The sequence below is a fragment of the Rasamsonia byssochlamydoides genome (genome assembly GCF_041956645.1).
Source record: "Rasamsonia byssochlamydoides strain NRRL 3658 unplaced genomic scaffold VTN77scaffold_11, whole genome shotgun sequence".
In the NCBI taxonomy this organism is placed as follows: Eukaryota; Fungi; Ascomycota; class Eurotiomycetes; order Eurotiales; family Trichocomaceae; genus Rasamsonia; species Rasamsonia byssochlamydoides.
Genome location: NW_027192394.1, coordinates 1 through 26,604, shown reverse-complemented (window position 1 = coordinate 26,604; position 26,604 = coordinate 1). Strand labels below are relative to the sequence as shown.

Below are 26,604 nucleotides of genomic sequence, written 5' to 3'. Positions count from 1 at the left end.
AGATGGAACGACAGACAAACAAACAGAAGACATGGACAGAGAATCTAGAAAATAACAACAAGAACAACAATATGAGAAGAAATGCAAACGATATCAAACATCCACCCCAGAAAATACACATCTACTAGTGCAAACTTTTGCAATGGAAAATCACCGATTCTAGTTGACAGTACCTGTGATATCCACAAGTTCAATCAATCAAATCAATCGAATCAAGGCTTTCACGGCTTCTGCAGCTGCTCCTTCCGGAAAAACAAGAAGCAGAGGACATTGACGGAGAGCATGAAGAGGAGGCAGACCCAAAAGTCGGCCTTGCCCAGGCCCCGCAACACGCCGGCCGAGAAGTCGGGGAAGACGTCTCCAGGACCGAGCTTGTCGGGTGCCGTGGCGCGTGCCAGGATCGTTCCGATCGAACCGATGACTTGTGCGGCGAGGAGGGTGAAGGCGATGTGGAAGCGGGTGAGGGTGTTGAGGAGGATCATGCCGAAGCCTGTTTGAAGGACAGTCAGTATGAGGGGAACTCTTCAATCGATGGTCCTTATCACAGCTATGTTCTCAAGGTGCACTTACCAACTCCCTGCAGGGTATCCAGAACTCCGAGCCACAGCCACAGCCCCCTGCCGACTAGGGCACTGGCAACTGGAGTGCCAGCCCATGGAACATAGGATCCAATATTCGACGTCGACCAGAGCATCTGGCACCATCTGGGAGTGCCCAGGCCAATGGCAAATATTGGAACGAACCATGCATGCCGTTTGGAAAGCACACAGAAGATCCACAGACCAATAGCCCAAACCACGATGAAGAAAATAAGAACCATAATCGTGATCTGCCATGCTTGGGCGTGCTTGCTGGACCACAGATAGAGCCAGTTGCGGCCGTATGGCGCCGAGAGCCAGTAGTTCTGGATGAACACAGAGTAGAAGAACCACTACATATAACTGTTAGCTCTTGACTGTTTGAACTGAAAGACGATAAGAGGGTTACTTCAGACATACCAGAATGACCTTCCGGCGGAACAAGGTCCGATAGAACGCTGGCATCTTACCAGGCGCTTGGCGATAGTAGTCAGGGAGACCGAAGAAGAGGATCGCTGCGACTGCCCACAGCAGTGCCGCAATGCCCAGTCCAACGCCGAGCAGCAAGTGCGGATTAGAATCTGCTAGACTGGTGTTCGTGGAGCCGGCCTGCGTGGCTGCTGCGATAGAGGTTCCCCAGTACCATAGGAAAGTCACGTATATCTGCTGGGACCCCTGGACGACGCACGCCCGGTAGACCCAGGACGTGACAGGTGCACTGCCTTCGTCTCCGAAATTGAGGGCAAAGAAGATAGAGCCACTCGAGGATGCAAACGCATAAAAGCCTGTAGCAACATTTTGCATCCATTCCCTCCCAACAGAGGGTTTGACTAGGGAAGAAAAGCCGACAAAGAGAAACGCGGATCCATAGAACTGTTGTTCTGTTAGCTTATATGCAATAAGGGAGGGGGAGCTTAAAATCGGCAAAAGCGTACCAGAAACGGAATGGACAAGACGAATATGGATTTGAAACAGCGGAAAATCGTCCACCATACGATCGACGAAACGAGGTAGATGGTGGCTACAATGTACAACTTCTTGGCAGGCTCGCCAACCTCTCCGTTCAGGAGGGTGATTTGATAGGAGTTGGCGGCAATGATTTGACCCTGGAGAAGGTTAGTATGTGATAACCAGGTGTCTCCTTTCTTTGGCCTGCACTTACAAAGGAGAGTATGATTGAGTACAATGGCCAGTCGCCAATTCTGTACAGCAAAAACCGCCTCAGGCCCGACGGGGGAACATAGTCTTTCGGAAGGAGGAATTCCTCAGGGGTTTTCTCCTCCTCGACTGGTGTCGAAACTCGAGACGGGGAAGGGGCCCGACTGCTGGAAAACATTTTGCCCCGGAAGATCGACGACGCCGGAGTACTACTACCCGCAGGTGATCGGCCCAGCTTCACCTCTCGATATCTGTTGAACCAGTCCTTTTCGCTTTTTGATAGGTATTCTTCGATGCATAGCTGGTCCTCTGAATTCTTGCCGTTGAGATTTGCCAGCTTTCTCTCAAAGTTTTTGGCGTATTCGTTCGTTGAATCGGTGAAGAAAGGGTTGACTTTTTGCAGATTATAGTCCTGTTTCTCTCCCACGAGATTCTCAACACTCAGAAGACTCAGATGAGATGAGTCTCGATGACGAGTAGACAAAGGAGGATGTAGTAAGGGATCTTCAAAACTGGCGCCCGTAGGTGTGGCCATCCCAGAAGATGATGGATTTGGAGTGTTCACGCCCGAGGTGGGCATGAACGGAGAGCCAGGTCGAACAGGTGATAAGTCTGGGCCTTCTCCCGAGTCATATACACTAGGAGGTGTTGTTCTGCCTGGGCCTCTACGACTAATCTGTTGATCGCCATAAGCAGAGGAAACGTTCTCGTCATCAGATGACTCCTCAGTCGATTGCGAGTTTGCTCCCCTGCTCAGACGGTTCCTCGTATGGCCAGGCCCTTTGCGACTTCCAAAATGGCGTGAAATATCTAGGTGGGTGCTATCGTCTTGAGACGACGTCTCGGTTCCTCCGCTCGTCTGCTGGCTTGAACGACGATGCATAACCAGACTCAAAGGCGGAGTCCGAGAAATACGGTGGCCCTGTCGAGCATACTTCTTGTGCTTCTCTATCGCCGTAGATTGTAGAGTCTCAAGATCTTCCACCCACTGTGCAACAGGGAAACGCTGCTTCCCCGACCGAGCACGCATGATGGCCCGCACAGACGGTTTAGAGCTAAGAGCCTCGTGAATTGCGAGTTTAAATTGATGAATCAGATGCTTTGTTGTCATGGATTCACTAGATTTGTCAGTATGATAAAGCCAGATGAGGGGAATGGAGAGGTTCTTACATGGTATACCACCAACCAGGCATCTGTCCCAAACCGCCCACGCTGCAAAGGTGTTAGACACTCTCGATCATGAGGACATGCGCTTCCTTTGAATACTTACCGAGATCCAACTCCAAGAGCGCCTTTGCGGCCAAACTCCACTGCGACGAGACCAAATGGCTCATCGCGTGATGGAATTAATGCGAACTCCGCGCCACTGAAGATATATGGCGGTAATGCAGTAAACTCAGGCCTCGAGAACACGCGCCCAGGAAACAATTCCATCAACCTCTGGAGCTTGATGGCTGCAAATTTTCCATAGAGATCAATCACCGGGCCCACGCATATTAGTTGAGTGTTTGGGTAGTTTTCCAAGATAGAAGGGAAGACATCTGCAATGAGATCAATCCCTTTCTGCATTGACCAACGGCCAACGAAGACGAAGAGCTCAGCATTTGGATTTTGTTCCAATCCAGCCCATTCTTGAGCCTGCCGTTTCAGCTCTGCCCTCCGTGCTTCGAATTCTTCGTCAACTTGAGCATCTTCAATTTTCTCCCCCCTCTTCCACTCCCCAGTGTCAGCTGGATCCGGGTTGGGCAGGGATCCTATCTCTTTCAAGCCCCAGAAGATGGGATACCTTGCCCATGATCTCTTCCCATATTTCTTAGATACTCCCACAGCCCCAAAGCCGTTTTGATGAATGTGCAGGTAGCTCGCCCCAGCATGAAGCAGGTTGAACACGTCGCCAAATTGAACGTACTTCTTCACAATGGCTGGGTCGAGGTTAAAGACGGCACATACTTCTCGGAATTCTCTGGGTGTTCTCATAGGCCAAAGTCCCTGGAACTCGGCATTATGGAGAGACAAGCAGCATGGTATTGTCCTAGGAAGCAAGTGCAGAGGTGCTAATGCTCCATGGTAGTCATTAATGTGATACAGATCAACTGGGAATCTCTTTAGCGCCTCTGCAATGCAGGAATTCCAAGCAGAATAATAAATAGCAGAGTCAAGATCATCCATCCTAGCAGGGTATGGTTCAGACTTTGATTGCGCCCTGAAGACGGGGGCATCAAGAAGAACATAAGTAATGTTGCGCAGGACATGATACTGAACCTCAACTTGGAAGGTCTGCCCAAGGATGGTGACCTGCATTGGCTCTGCTTTCTGATCAACAGGGTAGTCAACGCCCCCAACGCAAGGCACAACCCAAATCAGATTTTGGTGGCCCAGATGCTTCCCCATTAACTGTGCCATCACACCTAGACCGCCTATTTTGATCTTGATTCCCCAGTCTTCAATATCATATTCCATGGTTGCAATAAGAACGGTCCTCCGCTTGTCGCCGGCATCAACATTGAGCGCCTGTCTGCTGGCAGAAGCCACCGGACGGCGGTTCCAGAGTTTGCTCAAAATTCCACCCGGGGCTGATTCAGCTTCGTCGCCAATATTCGCCCAAGGAGATTTTTCCATGAATGGAAGGCTCAGGAAAGATTTCCGTTCTGACACGCCAACCTTGTTGAACTTGACCTGGTAGAAAGCCCTGAGGTAGATCCATACGGATGCTATGGCGGTAAGCAGTGGAATCACACCGAGTAAAACAAAAAGTGCGATCTGAACCTTCTGGGATCCTTGAGGAATCATGAAGATTTGCAGATTCCCGTCATCCATAGCGAGTTTCCAGGACAGAAATGGCCATGGAGGTGGATTAGTGACGTTGACGAAATTAGTGAGCAACGTTATTGGAGGGATACGATCCAAGATCCCATCTCCATCAATATCTCCAAACACTTGAGTCTGATCGGGTTGGCCGTCAGGATCCATCCCCCAGGCATTGAGTGCAATCTGAGAAGGCCACTCTGTCATGAAGTTGTATTCCCACTTTCCAGTGATATTGCTTAGGGTCATTTGACTTGGGTAACCCGAATCATATCCAAACTGGTTGAACTCGCCTTGAACCCAGAAATGAGGGTATCGACGTGGGGGGTGGTAATCCCAAGCAAGATCACCATGCTGGTAATGATCACTGCTCCCCGTGATCTTACTCCAGTATTGGACCATGATATGTTCACCCTCCCATGCTTGTGCCTTTGTTCCGGTCCAATTCTTCGGAGGAATAGATGTATTTCCCCCTGTATATGGCATCCAATCACTATATGAAGAACCAAAATCAAGAGTGTAACGCCACATGTCCGCCCCTGCAGCTTTATGAGAAACCCAGAGAGTTCCATTATTCGAGTCATCCTTGTAGAGGAGCGTTCTGCTGTAGTTGGCCTGCTTTGGCCACACCATCGGGTTGTCCATCGAACCTATGCGGAAGATGAAATGATCGACAGACTGCGACACCAGTTAGATCATATAGAGAATCAGCATTTTGGGAACTGGCGTTCAGGGTACTTACATTTGTTGTACGATTCCCAGCTTTGTTAGTCACATTATTCACAATCACTTCATGGACACCATGAAACACATTTGTCAGCTCGATGGAGTAGTTATACACGCTTGAGAATGCCCCCGACCAAGTGGCCGTCTGTGTCTCTGGAATCACGCCACATGAGACGGTGCTTTTGTCAAACTGGGCCGTCTGGTTATAGAGCGCGGTTGAAGATACTGAGAGCGCGTTTGTTATACTATCACAGTCCATCTCCTCGGAGAATTGAAAACTGATTGGAACTCGTTCCCCTGAGGTGACTGTCGAAAGGATGCGCGCATCGTGGCCAGGGGTGAATCCCGTAATGAACGGTGACGGAGCAACGAATTTGTCCTTCGGAACAAATGCCTTGAATCCCCATGCAGGAATTGTCATGTTGGAAAGGCAGCCATTCCAGTTCGTGGATCCTTCGAGCCTAGATATATTCGAATGTAATGAGCATCCTGTATTCCTGATTCCTAGTTTGGGGACGGGGAGGCCTACCCTAATTTGTGTGAACTCTTCTCCAAGGTGTACTCCTCGAATGGAGGAAGGAGATTTTTCACAGTAGTTCCCTCATCGAATGGAGAGACCAGTGCCTCTTTCTCGTCAGAGCAGTTGAACTGGTAATTGATTGTACGGTTGTCGTTCTGGTAAACCAGCCAGACACTCTGGTTGCCTTGCCCAATACCTGTGAAGTCTTGGACACCCTCAAAACGGGCTCGGTAGGTACTCCACATCCCAGTTTCGGTTGGAGTGCCATTGCTCCCGGGGAGGTAGATATCATATGTCTTGTTGGAGAGTTGCCCAAAATAGTAACCATCATTGAGCACTGGATAATTTTGACGTATTTCAAACATTGTCTTAACCAGGCCGCGGATTGGATGAGTCGGATCACGGTGATCGAGGCTGACCCAGTCATCCTCGCAGCCATACAGTGCACTATCGACGGGGAAGTCATAATATTTCACCGAGCCTACTTTGTAGCAGCCATGCAACTGCCATGCAAGGGCAGAAGACATGGGAGAACGACCGTAGACTGTTACCGTTAGCAGAGCTTAATATTTCCTAGGACGTTGCCAGTCTTACCGTAATTGGCATTTGTATTTTCCAGCACATAGAATGCTTGCTCCTCACCCCAGGTAAGAATTGGGACACCCGGAAACACAAACGAGATAACATAAAGTGCCAGTACTTGTTTCTCTGTTCCATTCCTTATTGATGGCCAGCGGAAGACATCTTGATTGGAAGTGCCATAAAGGTGTCTTGGATCAAATTTGCCGGTATTTGCATTGACCATGTCATTGGTCTGCAAAAGACCATTCCATAGGTCAACGAAACGTGTGGGAGGATCTCCCTCCGCTTCGAAGGTACCGTCCATGCTGTGAACTGTCTGAGCCAACGGATCCTTTTTGTTTTGCCTCTGCCAAATATGTGGAGATTACTTACCCAAGGAATCTTGTTAGAGATCTGTATACCGTATAATGGAACGCAGCCGCATCCAGAGCCGCTTTTTCAGGCGGCCTTAAGTGAAGACCAGGAACCGTAGCATTTGTCATAGTCACAGCTTCGGTTATGTTTGTAACGGTCTGATTTGTCTGCTGACCGCGGCCAATGTAGAGGGCGCCGAAGGAGTTTCCAGACACGATCTCACCGGGAATATAGAAATTATTTTTCCCGAAGCGACGGGCGCATTGGCGAATGTAATCAGACCACTCTCCCTGCGCGTCTAGTGTGACTTGTATGGCCTTATCGATACGGAAGCCATCAATGTCCAGCATAGCTATCGTGATGCATGAGAAGTGCTCGATCTTACGTCTCACATCTGGTCGCCATTCCCTGAGACGGTCCTGCACGAATGCGAATTTGGTGATCTGACGCTCCCATTCTGTATAATTGCCGAAGGAGGCAACCTCTCCATACTACGGGGGTCAGTAAAAGAGCATAGAAGCAATCTGGGGAAGAGAAATTATTCACCTGGTCGAATTCACTATCGCGACACCCGCTGACGAGTGTGGTCTGCGTCAAGCCATTTCCAAGGTCATCCCAGAACCGAGGGTATTGCCATGGGCATTCGTCGCGCCACTCATTCCCGGGCTGGAAGTCGTGGTAGCGGCGCTCATACTTCCACACATAGTTGTACTCATAGGGATTGAGAGGAGCAGAAGTGTTCAGGAAGCCTTCAAACCCAATAAGGTCGCCCAACCTATGGAGACATTAGATTCTGTCGCGCCCAAAAACGGGTATGTTCAAGAACACTCACGTAGCCATGGTGTTTTCGAAGATGATATACATCCCACGTCGATGTGCCTCGGAGATCATCGTGCGCCAATCATCAATGGTTCCAAAGTGGTGGTCTAGAAGTGTCAGATCCAGAGGAGAATAGCCATCTGAACCCCACGGCTCATTGATGTGTGGCATGCCCGCAAAGTAGATTCCCTGATGCCTCATCAGCACCGCAAATCTAGCGGAGAGAGAGACGAAGCTCGTCCTCACCTTAATCCCCATGCCTTGTAGATAGTCAAAGCTATCCATCAGACCTAGCACATCACCCCCATGTCTGAATTGGGTTTGCATAATATCATGCTCCCATTGCGTCCCGTTCGCATCATCATTTGTCGGATCCCCATTGACGAATCTGTCGAGGAATATCGTATAGAAGGGGAAACGCCAATTGTCGGGGGATGGATAGTAGGTGTGATTCGGCCACTCTCCCCAATAATCCAGCGGATTCGTTGCGGTTTGATTCTGATTGAGGTTGAAGTCGACCTGGTCAGGATCATATGGGAGGGCAGAGACCGCTGGGAGGGTCAGCAGGAGGGGAATCCATGTCACCATAGCATCGAGGAGTCTCATCTCTCTCTCTCTCTTTCTCTCTTTCCCCGTCTTTTCGGTAAGCAGACGTGACAAACCAGGAGAAGAGGAAACGGAAAAGGAAACGGAAGAGGAAGCTACCGTTCAAGAGACCGTGAAAGAGAAACCAACTGGACCTTCCGTGACTACCGGGATACCTTCAGAGCCTGACCTTTGTTCTTCCACCCCAAAGGGGGAGGAATAGGTTGCGGATGGAAAGCTTTTTCAGACAGATAGTATCCCACGAACCTGATACAGAAGCAGCGTTGAGTTTATCGAACCAAAGGAAGACTGCGTTGTACCAGGTAAGTATACGGTAGATGGAGGAAAGCCTGGTCCCAAAGACAAGGGAAGAGGCCACGCGAGTCGTCACTCATCTTGATAGAGAAAAAAGTGTGAGCGCCAGGAACATGGGCAATTGCATGCTGCTTCCAGCCCCACAGTCAATCAGTCAGTATACAAAGCTGGGGCCAGACTGCGTTAGGTAATCGAAGGACGTGTCCGCCATCTGATAGCTCCGCAGTCGGCTGCTCTGCCCGAACGCCATGGTTTGTCAGTGCTAAGAATACGGGATAGGCGAGTCCCGGAGGGCTGGAAAGGTCGTGGTGACATGGCTCAGCCAATGCAGGTTGACAGATGAGCATCGCGATAGCATAAGTCTGTGGGGGTATGAGGTGGGCTTTCTCTGCATTTTGGTTGGCCTACATCCTCCAGAACGTTCGACAGATACTGCAAAGCCAAGTTCTCGATGATTGATTCCGAAGTTGCGGCTCATCAAACTGCGTCATAAGTGGGTCTACAAGTGGGCAAGCCCCATACAGCTCTCAAAATAAACATTACTAAAGGTAACCATCACTTAAAAGAAAAAGAAACTTAAGAAAAGTTGGAGATAAAGCCGCCACATGTCAGGGGAAAATGCCCAAAGTAAACAAGACCTAAGAAAAGAGAAAAAACAAACCAAAAAAGAGTGGTTAATGGAAGAAAAGTCAAGAGATTCCAAATCGAACCTTGGAAATTACAAGGCAAGTCGCGTCGATATTGCCACGATTGGCCCCAATCGAAGATCACAGATACGTACCTGATGATAGATACGCATCCAGACCGGTTGATATACGACATCAGTTAGGTAGTCGCCTCTGCAATGGACAGGTAAGGTTTCGTTATTCCAGCGATTTACAGTATATTGCAGCGATATGCAACTCGACAGTCTGGAGGCAGCATCTCGAGCAATGGATACGCGATCGTCAGCCACCATGTGCTGCCTGCATTGCAGATAATGCGCGGTGCCTACGCATGGCCCGTTGTGCCCAATGGTTCTTGCACGCAGTAAAAGAATGCTGCAGCTTGTGGCAAGCTTTGCCATCCCATTACGATTCCAGATTGTGTTCGCATCCGTGCCCACGTAGCTAACTTATAACGTCGAAGCTTGCAATGCTCATTCATTGCTGCGTCAACTGGAGTATGTGGGGTTGAGGGATTATTATTTTCAGGTCATTGGAGGTGTTTCTTGGTGTCCCTTTCTGGGACGCGGGAACTCCGGCGGTGCAAAGAAAGTAACGGCATCAACATGGTAGGCTCGGAACGACATCCGGAAGACCGGTAACTGGTATCTGCGAGCCATTCTCAGTCTGCGAGCCTCTGGGTAAGCAGAGAGGTCCCGGGGGTTCGTGAACTGTGTGGGAGCATGGATAAGATGTTAGAGTTGAGTTGGCTTGGCCTGGGCCGTCACCCGCTGCAGACCGGAGCAAGTGCCATGGCTAGGCTTCGGCAGGCTGGCCATTCCTCAACTGGGTTCAGTGGAGGAGGTTAGGTTCGAGAGCTCTCGAGATGCAACGAGTCCCACTAGTTCGACGTGTCAATCGGGCCGAAGCGATAGGCGAGCCAGCCCTGCGCGTGGAGATAAGAAAAAACAATACCTTCCCTCTGATTGGCCGTTGGTGGCAGGACTGCAGTTGCCATTTTTAACTCCATCTCTGTCTGGTCCCTGGCGAGTGAGCACCTGCCTCGTAGGTACGCAGGTACCCGCCCAAGCTTAGACAGCCCACCGCCGATCGGCCCAGGAACGACAAGATTTTATCCGAAGTTCACCACCTGCGACAGCCATTTCGTCAAAGGTCGTTTACCTTGTCCAGTCATCCTTCGGCCCTTGAGCGAGCTGGGGACCAGATCCATCAGTCTGCGCCACTGCGTCATCGCATCCCTCCGTTGCATCTTAGCGCCTCGGCATTCGAATAGCTTCTGATACCGCCCGCAATATTGCCTGCATTATGTGCAGGCGGTGACTAGGATCTGAGCAAGGTTCAATCGTTCTACAAGCTGAGAGTGCGATGACGGTGGAGATGATTACTTGTGATTGCCTCTCCCCAGACACCATCGGTGTTGCAATTACTAAACAGGGACTGTCGCACAGCGTATGCCAATTATTCAATCCTTTTTTTTTTCCCCCTGAACCCGTTCTCTGAAGCTCTCGAGCTCTTCAAAGCACTAGCTTTCATCTCACTTCCTCGCTGCGTCCTGCTTTCCATACTGCAGAGCTGTATGTGCGTGGGGCAGATTGATCAGTATCTTTGGCCGGACCTCCATTCCGCTGAAAAGGTTTTAACCCGAAGAAAAGGAGAGAAAACTCCATGACTAAACTGCACGCAAGTGGGTCTGCGATATGATGTTTGGCGCTTTCATTGCACCCCAATCCATTCTGGCTCGCCGCTCGTACCATGCAGATATTTGTTGCAGGAAACTTTACACCTTCCTGTGCTGGGAGCATGTGGTGTCTCCTCGATCGCTCATTCGGGATATGACCTTGATATAACCAGGCATTATGCAAACTACAGGTACTACTTATTTTTACGATGATAGCGCCTCGCGTGTAATTCCCTTCGCAGTTGGGGGCAATGTTCTAGTGAAACATGCGTGCAGCAGAGTGGACTCGATCTTACGTCTGAACACTTTGCATTGGTGGGCCGGCTCGCTTCTCGATACCAGAAGTACTAGATTAGGATCCGCGCACAGGGCAACCTTGATCTGGATCCCGAACTGATCAGCTCAGCAGCCTCAGCTTATCTTGTCGGTCCATTGTTGCCATGTATTATTATAATACCACATAGCGTTTGTCAATCACCCATATCCATTGTTTGCTGGTCCAGGAGATCCCGATGGAAAGAGCGGTAGAATTCGACATGGAAAATCGATGAGTGACAGAATTTTCCAGATCTGATAGAGGATATCTCACATTAATATCTCACATTAGCCTAAACTGGGACTCCTCACCGGCAAGGATGATCGTATGCACAAGAGCGGCAGTGAATTCGCGATGATAATGGACACTGCGATTGAAGAATCTGAGTAATTCCTGTTTCAGACTTCTGTAAATTGTTCTCTGAACTAGTTCTTCAATCCGTGAAGTTCAAGAAGCCCTGACAGGCGGACAATGGCCTCCATGGCACCCCCTTGGAAGACAATAATTCTGACAGTCTTCTTCGCATCCTGCGCGCTGCCTCGTCTCACGCAGGCCGCGACAAGTGAAGAATGGAGGTCGCGATCCATCTATCAAATCGTGACTGACCGCTTCGCCCGGTCAGATAATTCAACTGTTGCGCCGTGCGATGCGGCAGCAGGTCTGTACTGCGGTGGCGACTTTCGAGGCATTATCAACAAGCTGGATTATATTCAGGATCTGGGATTTTCAGCGGTAAGTGCTCTTCCTATCGTCATTCTCTTGTCTTGGCAATGGATCTGTTCCTTTCCGTCTTAATGACAAGCAAGCCACTCCTCGTTCACGAGGGGGCCACGACGGAGTGGCTGCAGAATAGCCACGGCCCTACCCCGTGACATTTCCTCCCCGTGACACTAACAAATACAGATATGGATATCGCCCGTGACATATCAAGTCCCCCAAGTCACCAAAGACCTGTCCTGTAAGTCTCTCTCTCTTCCTCTCTCGCCTCCATTCTCCGTATGCCACGCAGATTCCTAATGCATCGAAATCTTTGTCGCAGCATACCATGGATACTGGCAGCAAGATATTTACCGGATCAATCCCCGATTCGGTACGCCTGGCGATCTCAAGGCCCTCTCTGATGCGCTCCATGAACGCGGAATGGTAAGTGTCCACCATCAGCGCCATTGATCGTATCTGATCTATTGCCTTCGATCTCTGCCCGTATTCCTCTCTAATACGTGTCCTATGCTGACAAGCACAGTATCTGATGCTCGATGTGGTGACCAATCACTTCGCGTGGGCTGGAAATTATACTACGATCGATTACAGCCAGTTCCATCCGTTCAATAAGCAGGATTATTTCCACCCTTTCCGGCTTCTCTCAGACGACCCGCTGAATGAGACGTGCGTTGTGGATGTAAGTGCATAGGGCAAAGACCGATGACATGAAGGGTAAATCGATTGTTGCCCAGAGGAATTGCCCACTGATATCCATTGACTGTTGCTAGTGCTGGCTTGGAGATGAGATTGTGACGCTTCCGGACCTCAGAACTGAAGACAGCGATGTCTCGTCGACATTCTACTCCTGGATAGGCGAGCTGGTCTCTAATTATTCGGGTCAGTATCTCCCTGTACTTTGAACCGTAACCTAGGACCAATTCTAACGGGCTCGTCTCGTTCAGTCGATGGCCTGCGTCTCGACAGCGTCTTCAATGTCAATCGAAATTTTTGGCCGGGGTTCAATAAAGCCTCGGGGGTGTACTGTATCGGCGAAGGAAATACAAACAATGCATCATCCATTTGCCCTCTCCAGTGGAGTATGGATGGGGTTTTGAACTACCCTATGTTCGTCTTCACCGTGCTACCTAACATAAGTTCAAAAGTGCTGATCCCCGGCTCAGGTACTATCGCCTTACCGGTACATTCAACAACACGAATGCGGACATGTCTTACCTGCTCGAGGGACTAGAAGAGGTGAAGGTCAAGTGCAGGGTATGTCATATCCGTAGTCCATATATGAACTTCATGCGTAGATCAGTTGCTAATTCCAGATGCGCACAGGATATTTTCACGCTGGGAACCTTCACTGAGAATCAAGATGTGCCTCGATTCGCTTCTCAGACCCAGGACTTATCTGTTCGTATTCCTCTTCCCCGTCCTTCAAGCAGTTCAATTCTAACCATGTCTGCCTCTAGCTGGCCCGAAATATTATCACTTACAATCTTCTTGGAGACGGGATACCTATCCGTACGTGGTTCTCCTCCTTTCTCTCCCTTTTTCTGATATATGGAGGCATAGTTCTTGCACATTCTATTAACCAGGGTTCTTCCACAGTCTACTATGGCCAAGAGCTACACCTGCAAGGGCCATATAACCCCCTCAACCGGGGAGCGCTCTGGCTGACCGGCTACGCGAATGACACCACTTCCCTTCCCTCTCTCGTCCAGTCTCTGAATCGACTTCGCGCGCACGCCGCCGGCAACGGCACTCGATTCACCGAATCCTCCTCTTCTCCCCAACAACACGACTATCTCACCTACGTGTCCTACCCGATCCACAACACCTCCCACACCGTCGCCTTCCGGAAGGGGTATCCAGGAAACCAAGTCATCACCGTGCTGTCGAACCTGGGTTCCCGGCCGAGCAGCAACGATCCAGAGACCTCGTTCACGCTCCCCGCCGCCGGGACGGGCTTCCACCCGCACCAGAACGTGACCGAGATCCTCTCCTGCCGGTCCGTCCTGACGGACGGGGCAGGCAATCTCAATGTGAACCTCGCGGACGATGGTGGGCCCCGGGTATATTACCCGACCAACAGCCTCAATGGCTCGGTCCTCTGTGGCCACGAGTTGAAAGCGAAGTCGAGCGCCTCGTCGATGATATTCGCGGCATCACATGGCTCATTGCTAACGACCGTCTTCACGATGCTGCTATTCCTGACGACGGAGATGATGACTCTATTGTGATGATGAAAACTGGATATTAACACATCAAATTATCTACCTCTGTTTGGAAACGAACAAAAATGCTTTGGTACTGATATTTATTATACGGGTCTACCGGGAGTATCATTTCTTTCTTTCTTTTCACGATAGACAGGGTTATATGGTAGACGGGGTTATATACAGGGATATCATATAGACAATTTGTTTGATTTACTTGATTCTATACCATACCACTATTTTTATCGACGATTAGAAATCTAATCCTATCTTTATTCGTCTTCTTCCCTTTCTAACCAACTCATCACCAAGTCTCCTGCTTATAGCGACCATCTTTTTCCATCTCAATCAGATACTGCTCCGCCTGCTCCCGGGTATAATGTGGGCCTGAGCTGTCCTGCTGCTGGAAGCACTCGATCAACGCCTCCCGGACCGCCTGCGGCATTCTACCCGACGAACCACAGATAAAGACCAACCCGGCCTGATCATGAAGCAGACGGAAGAAAAGCGATGCATTCTCGCGAATCCGGTCCTGGACGTAGATCTTCTGGCGCTGGTCGCGGGAAAACGCAGTCAGGACGTGCAGGTCGATAGACCCGGACTCCATGAGCTGCTTCCACTCTTCTTCGAAAAAGTAGTCCGCCGCGCGGTTGCGCGCCCCAAACACCAAGACCGTAGAGCCGATGGGCGGCGGAGGACCGTCCGGGTGCTTCTCACGGTAGGCCTTGACGAGGGCGGCTTTCTCCCAGATCATGGCGCGCAGCGGAGCGAGCCCCGTGCCTGGACCGATCAGCACAGCGGGCCCAACCAGCTGCTGCAGCGTCGGCTTGAGCCCGCCTCTCTGGAGCTGGATTTTGAGGGTGCTGCCGGGCCGGAGCACGGACAGGTAGCGCGTGCAGACGCCCTCGCGGATCTTCTTGATGATGGTCTGATACCTGACGATAGCGATGAGCAGCTCGAACTTGGTCCCGCCGCCGCCATCCGGCGCGCGTTTGAGTTCGCCGCCACTGGCGATGCTGAACTGTCGCCCGCGCAGGACAGGGAAGACGGATGGCGCATGCTGCCAGGGGATCTTGACGCTATCAAACTCCTGGAGCACTTCCAGAATGCTCCGTCGCGGTCGTGTCGTGTAGTCCCAGAATTCATCGACGTACTCCGGGTTCGTGAACTCTAATAACCGTTCTTTATGCATGATGTTGTCCGTGTAATGAGCTATGCTTGCAAAAAAGGACCGCCGGGGTATCGCTCGAATGTCCAGATATTCCGTGAGAAGAATGCGAAGAGTCAAATAGGGAGGATGCGAAGAAGAAGACGAAGAAGAAGGAACTAAATATGGGATGGGCGGAGGAGGAAGATCCTCCGTTTTACCCCGTAGACCAACTCCTGGGGCAAACACGACGGGCTTGTCTGCGACGTCCGCCCAGCCCATCAAGTCGATTAGCATGTCCACATCAGCGGCAAAATTCTTCGGTGTAATCATTATCATGTCCCCGGGAGCATAAGAGACGGGATCAGGAGTTGTCAAGCAGATATGACGAACATCCTGCCAGTGGTTCTGCGGTGTGACGCGCTTGTTCTGCGTCAGCGTGGCGGTCATCGTATCAGGGATAGGCCGCGTGTCATGGTCAATGCGATATAGATCGTGTTTTCCGGGACAGTGTCCCTCTTTCTGATCTAGTTGTGGCGCAGCAGACGCAGCAGCGCTGCTGTCCTGCTCTTGCAAGATCCATTTCGGCGGAAGCTGGACGTCGTCTGGTATTGGAAGCTGGCTTGGAGGCAGCGGATATCTGTCCAATAAATATTTTCGCAGATCTAAAGCCCACGGAATAAAAGTGCCCTCGAGTCTGCGAACTGATTAGTTTCATTTGGGCCAACGTTGCAGAAGTCGCCGAGAAGAAGAGGAGAAAACGTACCCCTCAGGATGCCGTTGATCAGCCTCAGCACAAGGATATATCTCATTCGCACCAAGCTGAAACAGCCTCTTGCGGAGTTTCTTCGCAGCCCAATTGAATCTATTTCCGTCAGTAGGTGCATATAATTGCAGAAAGAAAGGAAAGGGAAGGAAAGGAAAAATGAGGCATACTTCGGATAGGAACTATCCCCCAGCCCAAACAGGGTAAAATTGACTCCATTCAAAAAAGTCGGCGGCAGCCTCTTCAGAAGCAGCGTCTTCCAGAACGCGCGCGCATTGGCAGGAAAATCGCCTTGTCCGGTGGTCGAGACGACGAATATCGTCAAGAGATGGAATGAGAGTGATTCCTAAAAAAGAAAAAAGAAAATTCAGGATGGATATCAGCTTTGCATTATCCCTATTGCCATTGAAAGGAAGAGAAAGGAAGAAAGAAAGAAAGAAAGAAAGAAAGAAAGAAAGAAAGAAGAAGAAAGGGCTATGTTTTTTTATTCTTTCTCATACGTACGGCTTTAACAGCATCAAGCTCAGCTACATGCGTCACAAAATGCAACCGCTCCGCAACCCTCCCCAATTCCTCCGCCACCTCCTGGGCGTTTCCCGTTTCGGAGCCATAGAGAATGAGAGCCGTCCTCGAGCGCTGCTGCAGCTGTTCATTTTCATGTTCATTCCCCTCGGCACTACTCATCCTGCTGCGTGGGGAGAACTGGGGTCGCGGTGAATACGACGAGAGTGAGAGAGAAGCGTCGCCGGTGTCGGGGATGTATTACTATACGGAGGAACCAAAGTTGGTACCTAATTAATAAATCTCATTTGCGGGAATCGGCGTGACGTCACGTTACTTGGTGGAACCTTCTTTTTTCCCAATTCAACTAATTATTTAGCAGTGCCTTAAGAAGGATTATTGATATTAAAATAAGTGATTATTTTCAATGATAATAGGTTAATTTTGGAGATTGACGATCTGATAAGCGCTGAGATTTTATTTTTGATAACAGCAGAAGAACCCCGCCAATGTCATTGACATGGTGTGGGGTGTCATTCGCCCGAATTAAAAATATACAGTCAAAGTCAGGCTTCTTATTCTACTGGACTTTTAAGGCCTGTCATTTTTAAGAATACAACAAGCCTCAGCTTTCCGACTCGAAATGATCCTCATTGGTGCGATTTATATTTATATACAACTTACTACGATCCCACTGCAAAGCAGAGTCCGAGTAGATAGCTGATGAGCGTCTCATTCCAGAATCAGGTCACGGCAATTGCAATTTCTCACGCATTTTGTTACTACCATGCAGATCAAGGAAACGCTTAAATTGAAACGAGACAAAGGGGTATCTTGTTTGACAGATCCAGCATCGCTAATAGATATCTTCATCACCACCTCCACCACCATCCGCAAATCCATCTATATCGCCCTCATCCTCACCAGCATCAAAGTACTGCTCCGCATTGTAATCGCCGCCCATCTCGTCGTCGTCTTCGGAGAAATCGTCATCTTCAAGCTCTTCCTCTTTCTCATCCTCTTCTTCCAAATCTCCTTCCTCGTCGGTTCTCTTCCCCTCGTCCTCGTCCTCGTCCTCGCCGTCGTCAAGCTTCCGACGCTTGGCGATCTCTTCCTCGTCTTCCTCCTCCTCGTCGTCCTCGAATCCGCGCTTGAATGAGCGTTTTCTCATCGCTTCGATGCCGAAGACGGAGCTATCGGGTTTGTAGTTGGGTTGAATGGTGCGCCACAGCTCGCGGGGGAAAAAATTCAGGGCTGTAATTGATTGTAGAAACCATGTTAGAAGCTGAAACCGTTTGAAGAACGACAATTGGGCCCGCCGCACTCACCATACGGCCGTCCCTGGATCTTCGGCAGCGCTCTCTTCTTTTTCTGGTATTTTTGCGAGTAAGAGGGCATCCCATGGAAGGCATCGAATAGCGCTCGTGCGGCACTGCCTTTCTTCGCCGAAGTCCTGGCCGCATCGAGAACGGTATAGTAGGGACCGTCGTGGAACTTCTCTCTCAGCGCGCGATAGCGGTCGACCTCGGCTTGTTCACGGGGCTGCAGCCTTGCCGCCTTGGGGACATCGTATTTCTGATCGAGAGTTAGCATTATTGCGGCGACAGTCGACATCGTAGACAGCCCGGTCCTGTCTCAAACGTACGGGAAAGAGAGGCGTAGGAGCGTTGTCTGGTTCCCCGCCGGGTTCAGCTGTCCAGGCGAACTCTGCGCCAGGGGGCTTCTTGCCATTCTTCCCACCGAATCGTGACATGCTCGATTGGTCGAGGGGACACGGAGTGACGGAGCTAGTGAGATCAACAGACGGGAGAACCGGGAAGCGACAGAAAGTGTAAGTGGCAAGGGAGGAGTTGTTCAGAGCTCCAACTCTGAGGAAGGAGGAAAGAGAGAGGAGTCTGGAAAATTATTATTGAATTTTTATTGAGACATCATCTTGTCTCTGGAAGGGAAGACAATAGTAAAAAAAGTTATGATGTTCGTATGCCGCAACTGCCACATTCACCGCCTCCGCCTAAAAAGGTAATTAGGGCATACCCTAGAAACCAAGCAATGGTAGCTTCAGAAGCACAATGTAGATGTCATTCAACATCCATTTACGAGAGATGGGCAAAATCATCAACATAGTGTCATTCTACACATTACAGTACCTAGTTATCTGTACATTGTACGTGAATGGTGGATTTCGAGAAAGCTACATCCTGCTTAAGATAAGAGGTTGCAACCCGTTATTATACCCCATCTATAGCAGTATTTCTATAAGCTCATACCGACACGGACCTACATTCCGAGTACATCCACTCGGCTTCCAGCTTGAGCCGCTGGAGGAAACGGGCCTTCCCTGACACGCTGCTCCAGAGTCCGTACAATGTCTGCAAAGCCTTCTACTTGAACAGCTGCCCCCCTCAGTGCATCACGTAAGGCGACCAGTACATCATACTTTGCGCTAGCAATCCGCCAGATCGCACTCTCCGTATCCCCCGCGCCACCTCCGACGAAGTTGGCGTATGACTGCGGCGGTTTGAAAAGATACGGAAGGACGGTTGTCAACGCTGGGGGTGCAAGTACAGCCCAGGACCCTGAAGTAGGGAGAACTCCCGATGTGGAAGACGACAGCCGATTCAGTTCGTCTTCAGACGGGAGCTTGAAGGGGGCGTCTGCTGGTACGTTCTGAGCCTCTTCCGTTGACAGGGTTTTCCAGTTGGCCGTGATGACAGCTTTAATCAACGCAATCGCTGACAGCGCCACGTCCTGCATTGCCACAATATCAGCAGCCGTGACAATATGTTGCCAGAAGTTTGCATGATCATTCAAATATATGAAGTAGAGTATCCGTGCCGCGACAGCTTCCTTCTGCGCATCTGTCGGGGCTCCGCTAACGACGTTCAAAGAAGAACTGTTCTCTGATTTCGGTGGTCCATGGAAAATTCGCGCCAATGCGTTCAGACAGTCCTTGTTCGCAGGATTGCTGGGGACAGCCTGAAGGGGGCTCAGAGCCCGTCTGCTGGCATCGACAAGCAGAACACGAGGGAGAGAGGACAGCACAGTCAGGTCACCTGTCGGCACCGTTCCATGCGCCCACTGAACCGACGGGATTGACAATGCTCGGTAAATCCTGGTCAGAAGCCGTTCCAGCAACTCGCGTGGACTCTGTAACAGATGGTTAGGGTACAGTTGCGCGTATTGTGAAACGTAAGCCATGATTGGATTGGACAAAAACATGGCGTCAACGGAATCGAGTTTCGATGCATCGAGATAGTAGTCCAGTATCATCTGGTGTAGGTTCTGTTCCATGAGGAAATCCAGAGCCCGTGAGGAAAATGGCGATGATGAGTGGGAGCGATTGGGAATTCCCAGGCCAGGCGCATCAATCTGTAACAGCTCGCGAAAGAAATTCAGCTGAGTCATGTGCATCAAGACATCGCCAGTGTCAACCATTCGACAAGCGACAAAGTGCAACAGGTTGCTGCTCTGATACTTGGACTCGATTTCCGGAATGTGCGAGCTTGTTATTGCGTCCCAACGAAGAGCACCTGCTTTTACAACAAAGTCCATCAATCGTCCTTGGGCCACTGTCTTTTCACGTTTCGAGAGCTGACCGGGCACCCCAGCATCAACAAGGCTGCATGTCGAAAATAAGTAGCCGTAGACATCCTTGTCAGTGAAGATTCTCCTCCACATCAGGCCCTGCCCCCGTGCTGTCTCTTGAGTGCCATTTCCATCGCTCTCAGTTTTCAGTGAGCCCGTATGGTCCACCTCCAGCAGCGACCAAAGAACGTCGAATGCAGCCTGAGCAACCTCTGTCGTAGATGTCGATAGCCACAGCTCTACAAGAGAGACCACCAGATCTGAGTTCCCAGCAACGACCGCCGCATCTCCAGGAGATCCGCTTGCCTTTCCCAAGAGAGACAGCGCTAACAGGTTGATAGGTGGCGAAGGCGCCTTGATTCCAGCAACCAAGTTAACCGGAGGATCAATGGCCTGGATATCAGAGAATGTGAGAAACGCTGTCGATTTGATTCCCAGTGTCGTCAAAGGGGTTGGATCCTCGCGCAGAATTGGGAGAATCTGTGATATTTGCGTGATGAGGGACGCAGCCACCGTACGATCTGTGTTTTCGGTGATCTCAAGCTTCAGCTTGTCGATGGCGGGGACATCTAGAGGCGTGGAGGGGTCTGCGATGATTTTATCGAGATTTTTCTTCACCGCAGAATATGGCGATGGAACCGCCATGACTGCCAATCAGAAGGGAAATGCCCAAGAATCTGAGCAGTACGGCTGTAGAAACAGAGGAGCTGAACTGCGTAGACTGACTTGGGAAAGCAAGCTTCTTGAAGCTAATGCGGGGAGCTCGTAATGGGGTGCAAACGAGACAAACACAGCGGGCGGGATGGCCTTCTCCGCAATATTGCTGGACAACGAGTGACTACGGTTCGCGGTTATTGTAGCCTCTTAGTCAAACGAACTGGGACTCTTCTCAAGGACGTCGTCCCCTCCGATAGCCAACATGGCAGAGAGCTCTTCGAATCCGCTGATCTCTTCTAAGCCGTCGGACTCCGGTCTTCATGTCCAACTCCATCCCCTCGTTCTCCTCACCATCTCCGATCATATCACGAGGCATACAGCGAGGCAGCAACAAGGACCTATTGTCGGCGCTCTGCTCGGCCAGCAGCAGGGCCGGGAAATAACCTTAGAGTATGCATTTGAATGCCAGACAATCACAGGTCCTAACGATGAGGTCCTTCTCCACCACACATGGTTTGAGGAAAGAGTGAAGCAATGTACGTCAAACTACTGATTAAATCCCAGAGAGAAATACTGACAGCTTGAAAACAGTCAAGGATGTACATAAATCCCCAGCGCTCGATTTGGTTGGCTGGTTCACTGTTACTGCGCCGTCCGGCCCCGATGCTTCTCATCTTCCCATCCACCGGCAGATCCTCCATGACTTCAATGAATCCGCAGTGTTTCTAGCATTTCACCCAGCCCTTCTTCAGTCGCCCTCTACGAATGGAGCCAAGCTTCCCCTGACAATTTATGAGAGTGTCTTTGAGGGTGAAAACGTGGGGGACGCAGACAAGGTCATGCAGGTCGATGGGGAGGAGCAGTCGTTAAACATCCGGTTCCGAGAATTGCCGTACTCTGTGGAGACGGGAGAGGCGGAGATGATCAGCGTTGACTTTGTCGCTCGAGGCGGAGGCAATGCTATGGCGGTTGAGGCTCCTGGGACCGCTGCCGCGGCTGAAGCACCGTCGGAAGCGGGCAAAAAGAAGAGACATGCAGGCGCCGCGGAAAAGGCTGATGGCGAGCAGAAACCCAAAGAAGCTACTTCTGCTCTCTCCCCAGAGGATGAAGACCGTAAGTGGGAACTTTTCCAAAGACCAACGTTCATGACTGACCTGTTTTCGCCTCTGCAGTGATTGCCAATCTTACCACGCGTCTCAATGCGGTGAAAACGTTGGAATCCCGGATACGTTTGATCAAATCATACTTGGCCAACCTACCCCCATCATTTCTCGACGGCAGCAGCGGTCAATCCGGATCGAAAGATCCCGGCACCCCTGGCCTCTCATATCCCATCCTCCGCAACATTCAATCCCTCATCTCTGGCCTGTCCCTTTTGACTCCGCAAGACGAGGAAGCATTTGCCGTGGAATCCCTTGCCCAGGAGAACGATGTCACCCTGGTGTCCCTGCTGGGCCTCCTTGGGGAAAACGTGCAACAAATGCGAGAATTGGGCAAGAAATCCGCCATCGTGGAATCCACAAGACAGAGCACGGCATCCTCCCGAAAGGCTCTTCTTCAATCGCGGTTCGAAAGCGAGCTCCGAGAAGGCGCCTTTCCGGGAGCTATGCACGTGTCGTGATTCGAGAGAACTACCATCGATCATGCTACGGATGAGGTTTTTTACGATCTATTCTATTATTTTTGTGGCTGAATGGCGTTTTTGGCGTCTCTTTCTCTTTTTTCTTCATTTACAGGGAATTAGATTCTACGAAGAAGCTAGTTATTAGTGATGGTGAAGAAAACTCAGTATGATGATGAGGATATGATACAATTACGATAAGATAGATGACAAGTTGCTCAACATCAAGCAATGAACAAAGAAGATGAAAAGACAAAAAAAGTCCTGTTTTTAATCAGTAATTTACCCCCTGCCTGTGCTCCCAATCATCTACATTCGTCTTGGCCAGCTCTTTGTTGAGCTGGTGCAGCTGGCCTGACCTGACCTGCTGAAACCACCCACAAGAACCCGTATTATATTTCCTAGCACAAAAAAAAGGCAACTTGGGTGTTCTGCCCAGAGGGAGGACACCCCATCTCAGAAGACTTTTTGTTTTATTTATTTTTTATCCCTTTTTTTGGGGAGGGGAGGATGTTGATTTGCCTGCTGATAGGCTGAGACCTTATATGTCCTATCTAGGTATGTAACATGGGGTGCTGGTGAGGAGGATGGTTAGAAATCTAGCTTGACCTGGCCTGCAGCCTGCTGGTAAGAATAGTCAAAACACTCACCTTTGCCGACCCAGATCTAACCTGAGATGACCTGCTGCTGGACAACCTTGGAATGCTCAAACCCCTCACTTTACCCGCCCCATATGATATGTAATGATCAGAGTCAGATACCTTCTAATAGTCGTGCACCAAATAACTGATAGAAGCCATTATGCATGTATGGCTGAATCTGAACAGCCATTAGGGAGTAGAAATAGAGATGACAGGAATTTAATGGATTGGGCTGATTATGCTGGTAGGCATATGTTTAAGGGAAACAGATGACATACACTATCATTTCATTTCTTACAACTTGAAGACATGCTTTATAAAAGGAAAACACCATATGTAGATATATATATATACACGGCCCGATGCCTTTCCTCTTAATAAGCATATCCTACATGTTGAGCACCTCTCAACGCTTCACTCCACTGTTTCTAATACATCATTATGCTATAGCTCAGCAGTAAAGCAGTATCATTGCTACATCTGTAAAAGCTCTTTGGCGAACAATTTATCGAGATTGTGCCGCTTAAGGTTCGAGGGGTCATCGGCAACCCTTACCGTGGATTCGATATAGGATATGAAGTAGGCTCGCGGCCGGCATGACTCCTGATTTGACCTCCTTCATCAAATAAGAACTGCAGAGCGGCAAATGTTTAATATAATTTGTACGATAAGGAATTGTCAAGCAACCTGCAGCTAAAGTTCATGCTTGGCAACAGAAAGCCGCATACTGTTAGAGTTTGCCCCGACTGAGGCTTAACTTTAGTCTAGGTTTAAGTACAGCATGGCTCTCTCTGTGTCGGACTATGGATTTGTCGTAACAGCAATTCTTGACCTAACTGACCATTGCCTTCTTGATTACTTATCCCCTCCCTATCAGACATGCAAGTGCCTCAGCGGTTAAGGACCCCAGCTCATTCGTTGACCATGCCAAAGTTTGACTTGCTCTATGCTTGAGGCCCAACCTACATCTGTAGTGTCCTAATCGGCCTCGTACTAGCTGATGTCTGATTCGCAACTTTCCTCTTCCGGTCCACAAGATCATTGAGGACTTGGTGTCTGAGTATGATTGTGCTTCAGGGGAGTTACACGAATATAGAAGGAATACTACACCTCATGGATTTGCAAAGACAGTTTTTATGAGTGATATCAACTAGCATAAATGATGATAGCGCGCTGCAAACTTGGTACTGTACTGTTTTCTTTTTGTGCTATTGAGATTCAGCAATCTTCGGACTTGGATGAATAACTCGATGAACTATCTATCGATTAACCAACCAATTAATCAACTAATCAGCAAATCTGGCAGATACTCTACGGGGTTGCTGAAGCTAGAGGATTGCTAGATTACCTCTAGTTCTAGTAATCTTCTCTAGGTTCCTAGCTGAGTATAATAGTATCTAATTTTTGTCGTCTTGCGCATTCATATCTGCCTTTCGCTAGATTAGGAGATTAATAAGATCAATATTTCTAGACTGAACTACACACTGTAGTGCCATTCTGCGATTTTTATTAAGGGCATTTAAATCCAATCCTTGATCAAGCAGAAGTTGCATAACTTCCAAATATTCCCCCTTAGCTGCCAAGTGTAGTACTGTTGATTTGTAGCCTATAGTAGTAGTATTCACATTTACTCCATTTTATAGCAAAGCTTGAACTACTTATCTTGATCCATTAACAGCAGCGTGATAGAGGGCTATAGCTTGAACTCGACTGCAGCCTGAGGAATTCACATCGCATCTCTATGAGATGAGCCATTCTATGACTTTACAAAGATCAAAAGCAGCAGCAACAGACATAGGAGTCCGCTGGTCAAAGATACGCAGTAATTTGAAATAACTGGATATTCTCTCAGAGATACCATTAACGATCATAGAGCGCATTCTAGTAAGGTCCATCCATAGTTTTTAATGACGGAATTCTGGGTTGAATAAATTCTTGAGAAGTAAGCTGACGTCCTGAGAGGTCTGCCCACTTGAGAGAATATGGAAAGGCCAAGTTAGGGCCGCGTATGGCAGAAGGCGAAACTTTCTCATCTTCTTTTTCAGGCGCCCTTTTGTCACCAATCTTACTTTGGAGAGGCACATCAAGGAAAAGATTTGTTGCCAATCGGTCCCACAGTGATTCAGCTGGCAAATTCGGCCAACGTACATAAACATAGATTCATTGCCTTCTAGAACATATCCTGGCTTCTAAGCTTGTCTCTATTATAATGCCTTCAGCTCTGCAGCAGTAAGCTGCCACTTTATCTGATAAAGCTCCTGTTTATAAGCTTGTAGGCTATAGAGAGCCTCTTCTATCATGTTATCCTTGCTTTCTGATAGAAGTACCTTGAGCTCATAGTTGACCTTGGTGAAGTCTTGATAGTTTTAAAGATCACACTACTGATTTGCAGGCAAATACTGCATCATCTGCGAATTACACCCAAGAGATTAGCTTTATAGAGTCTCTTAATAGTCTTGTTGCCCTTTTTTTACCCCAATAGGAGGCTATTCGATCAACCCTGACTTTATAGTTATAGGACTTATTAAAGATGTTTATAACTAGAACAAACGCAGCGAGGAAGTATATTACTTAAAGAAAGATCAAACAGCTTTTCTGGAGGAATGGGAAGACCAGGAAGTTTTGTCCTTAAAGAATTAACAGCTTCCTTAGAAGAGAAAGAAGTGCATTTCATACATGGATAGGAGCAAGATTACGGCCCTTTCATTGCTACAGTTTATGTGCTCGTCCCTAATGATCCATGCCTGCTGATGTGTCAATGATATCAAAACCAACAAGTGGCAGCAGAGGAAAGCAGCGAGACAGCACGGGGCAAACGACAGTAGACGGCAGCAGAGGGACAGCCTGGCAGCAGTAAAGCGGCAGCCGAAGGATTCCCGATCTGGTCAAGTGGAAATTCGATTTGGGGGATTACTACCTATGAAGCCAAAGAGAATATACCTGTGGAGCCTTTTTTTTTTAAAAAAAAAAAGTTTAAGGTAAAAACCCCTATTTTAGCCCTAATATTTATAAAATTTGCCATAAAAATAATTATGACTAATCTAAAATCTTAAAAAAGTAGGCGAAGTGGTAAAGGGTCTTCACTGAAAAAAAATCGTTTTGGCCCGATGGCCGCAATGGCTTGCCGTAAATATGTTGATTTTATTCAGTCCATTATAACAATTAGCATAAGCAGTGGTAGCAGGCAGTTCTTAGAAGTAAGTAGTAGCAATCAATGGGCCTGATAACGATTCTAATTTTTTCACATTCATTGAGTCTTGTCGGCAGAATAGGTATCCGCCCATACATACTCCCGAATTCTGTCTCAGTTTTGCTTTTTTTGGTTTAGATAAAGAAGTATGCTCACGTTGGTGTTATATAAGGCCACAACCAGTGCCTGATCGAGCAGATGACTCATGAAACTCCCTAATTTAGGCTAATATATTAATAGAGAGTAAATCTCCTATGTGATCAAGAACCAAGATCTGCATATGCTCTTCTTGAACCCAGTCCTTTTACCACTTATGAATTTGCAGGATCTTAAAGTAGTCAACTATAAACTAGTAAACTAGTTGTTTTATAAGTAACAGAGGCACTTTATAAAGACCCCCTTAATATACTATTTCTAATATCAGCATGTAGCATTACAGGGTTATTAACCTGATTTAGCTCATATTGGAGT

At 48.9% G+C, this 26,604-nt stretch overlaps 6 protein-coding genes across 6 annotated transcripts; 2 read left to right on the top strand and 4 right to left on the bottom strand.

Moving 5' to 3' along the window:
• Positions 1-221: 221 nt before the first annotated feature.
• On the bottom strand, positions 222-8,130 carry VTN77DRAFT_776 (uncharacterized protein; the record flags this gene model as incomplete). Its single annotated transcript, XM_069424183.1, has 14 exons — positions 222-490; positions 571-931; positions 999-1,451; positions 1,514-1,684; positions 1,741-2,854; positions 2,907-2,948; positions 3,007-5,219; positions 5,284-5,728; positions 5,797-6,331; positions 6,382-6,674; positions 6,742-7,214; positions 7,270-7,498; positions 7,556-7,731; positions 7,789-8,130. 14 exons carry the CDS (start codon positions 8,128-8,130, stop codon positions 222-224), a joined length of 7,116 nt encoding a protein of 2,371 aa, XP_069280257.1.
• A 4,772-nt stretch (positions 8,131-12,902) lies between these two features.
• Positions 12,903-14,049, top strand: VTN77DRAFT_775 (uncharacterized protein; the record flags this gene model as incomplete). The annotated part of the gene is made up of 3 exons (XM_069424172.1): positions 12,903-12,928; positions 12,985-13,219; positions 13,279-14,049. The coding sequence occupies 3 exons, from the start codon at positions 12,903-12,905 to the stop codon at positions 14,047-14,049; spliced, it is 1,032 nt and encodes a 343-aa protein (XP_069280256.1).
• Positions 14,050-14,329: 280 nt separating this feature from the next.
• On the bottom strand, positions 14,330-16,622 carry VTN77DRAFT_774 (uncharacterized protein; the record flags this gene model as incomplete). The annotated part of the gene is made up of 4 exons (XM_069424161.1): positions 14,330-15,869; positions 15,939-16,037; positions 16,109-16,284; positions 16,443-16,622. The coding sequence occupies 4 exons, from the start codon at positions 16,620-16,622 to the stop codon at positions 14,330-14,332; spliced, it is 1,995 nt and encodes a 664-aa protein (XP_069280255.1).
• Positions 16,623-17,295: 673 nt separating this feature from the next.
• On the bottom strand, positions 17,296-18,192 carry VTN77DRAFT_773 (uncharacterized protein; the record flags this gene model as incomplete). Its single annotated transcript, XM_069424150.1, has 3 exons — positions 17,296-17,693; positions 17,768-18,014; positions 18,085-18,192. 3 exons carry the CDS (start codon positions 18,190-18,192, stop codon positions 17,296-17,298), a joined length of 753 nt encoding a protein of 250 aa, XP_069280254.1.
• Positions 18,193-18,716: 524 nt separating this feature from the next.
• VTN77DRAFT_772 (uncharacterized protein) lies at positions 18,717-20,669 on the bottom strand (the record flags this gene model as incomplete). Its single annotated transcript, XM_069424139.1, has 1 exon — positions 18,717-20,669. One exon carries the CDS (start codon positions 20,667-20,669, stop codon positions 18,717-18,719), a length of 1,953 nt encoding a protein of 650 aa, XP_069280253.1.
• A 274-nt stretch (positions 20,670-20,943) lies between these two features.
• On the top strand, positions 20,944-22,302 carry VTN77DRAFT_771 (uncharacterized protein; the record flags this gene model as incomplete). The annotated part of the gene is made up of 3 exons (XM_069424128.1): positions 20,944-21,217; positions 21,273-21,794; positions 21,854-22,302. 3 exons carry the CDS (start codon positions 20,944-20,946, stop codon positions 22,300-22,302), a joined length of 1,245 nt encoding a protein of 414 aa, XP_069280252.1.
• Between the last annotated feature and the right edge of the window lie 4,302 nt (positions 22,303-26,604).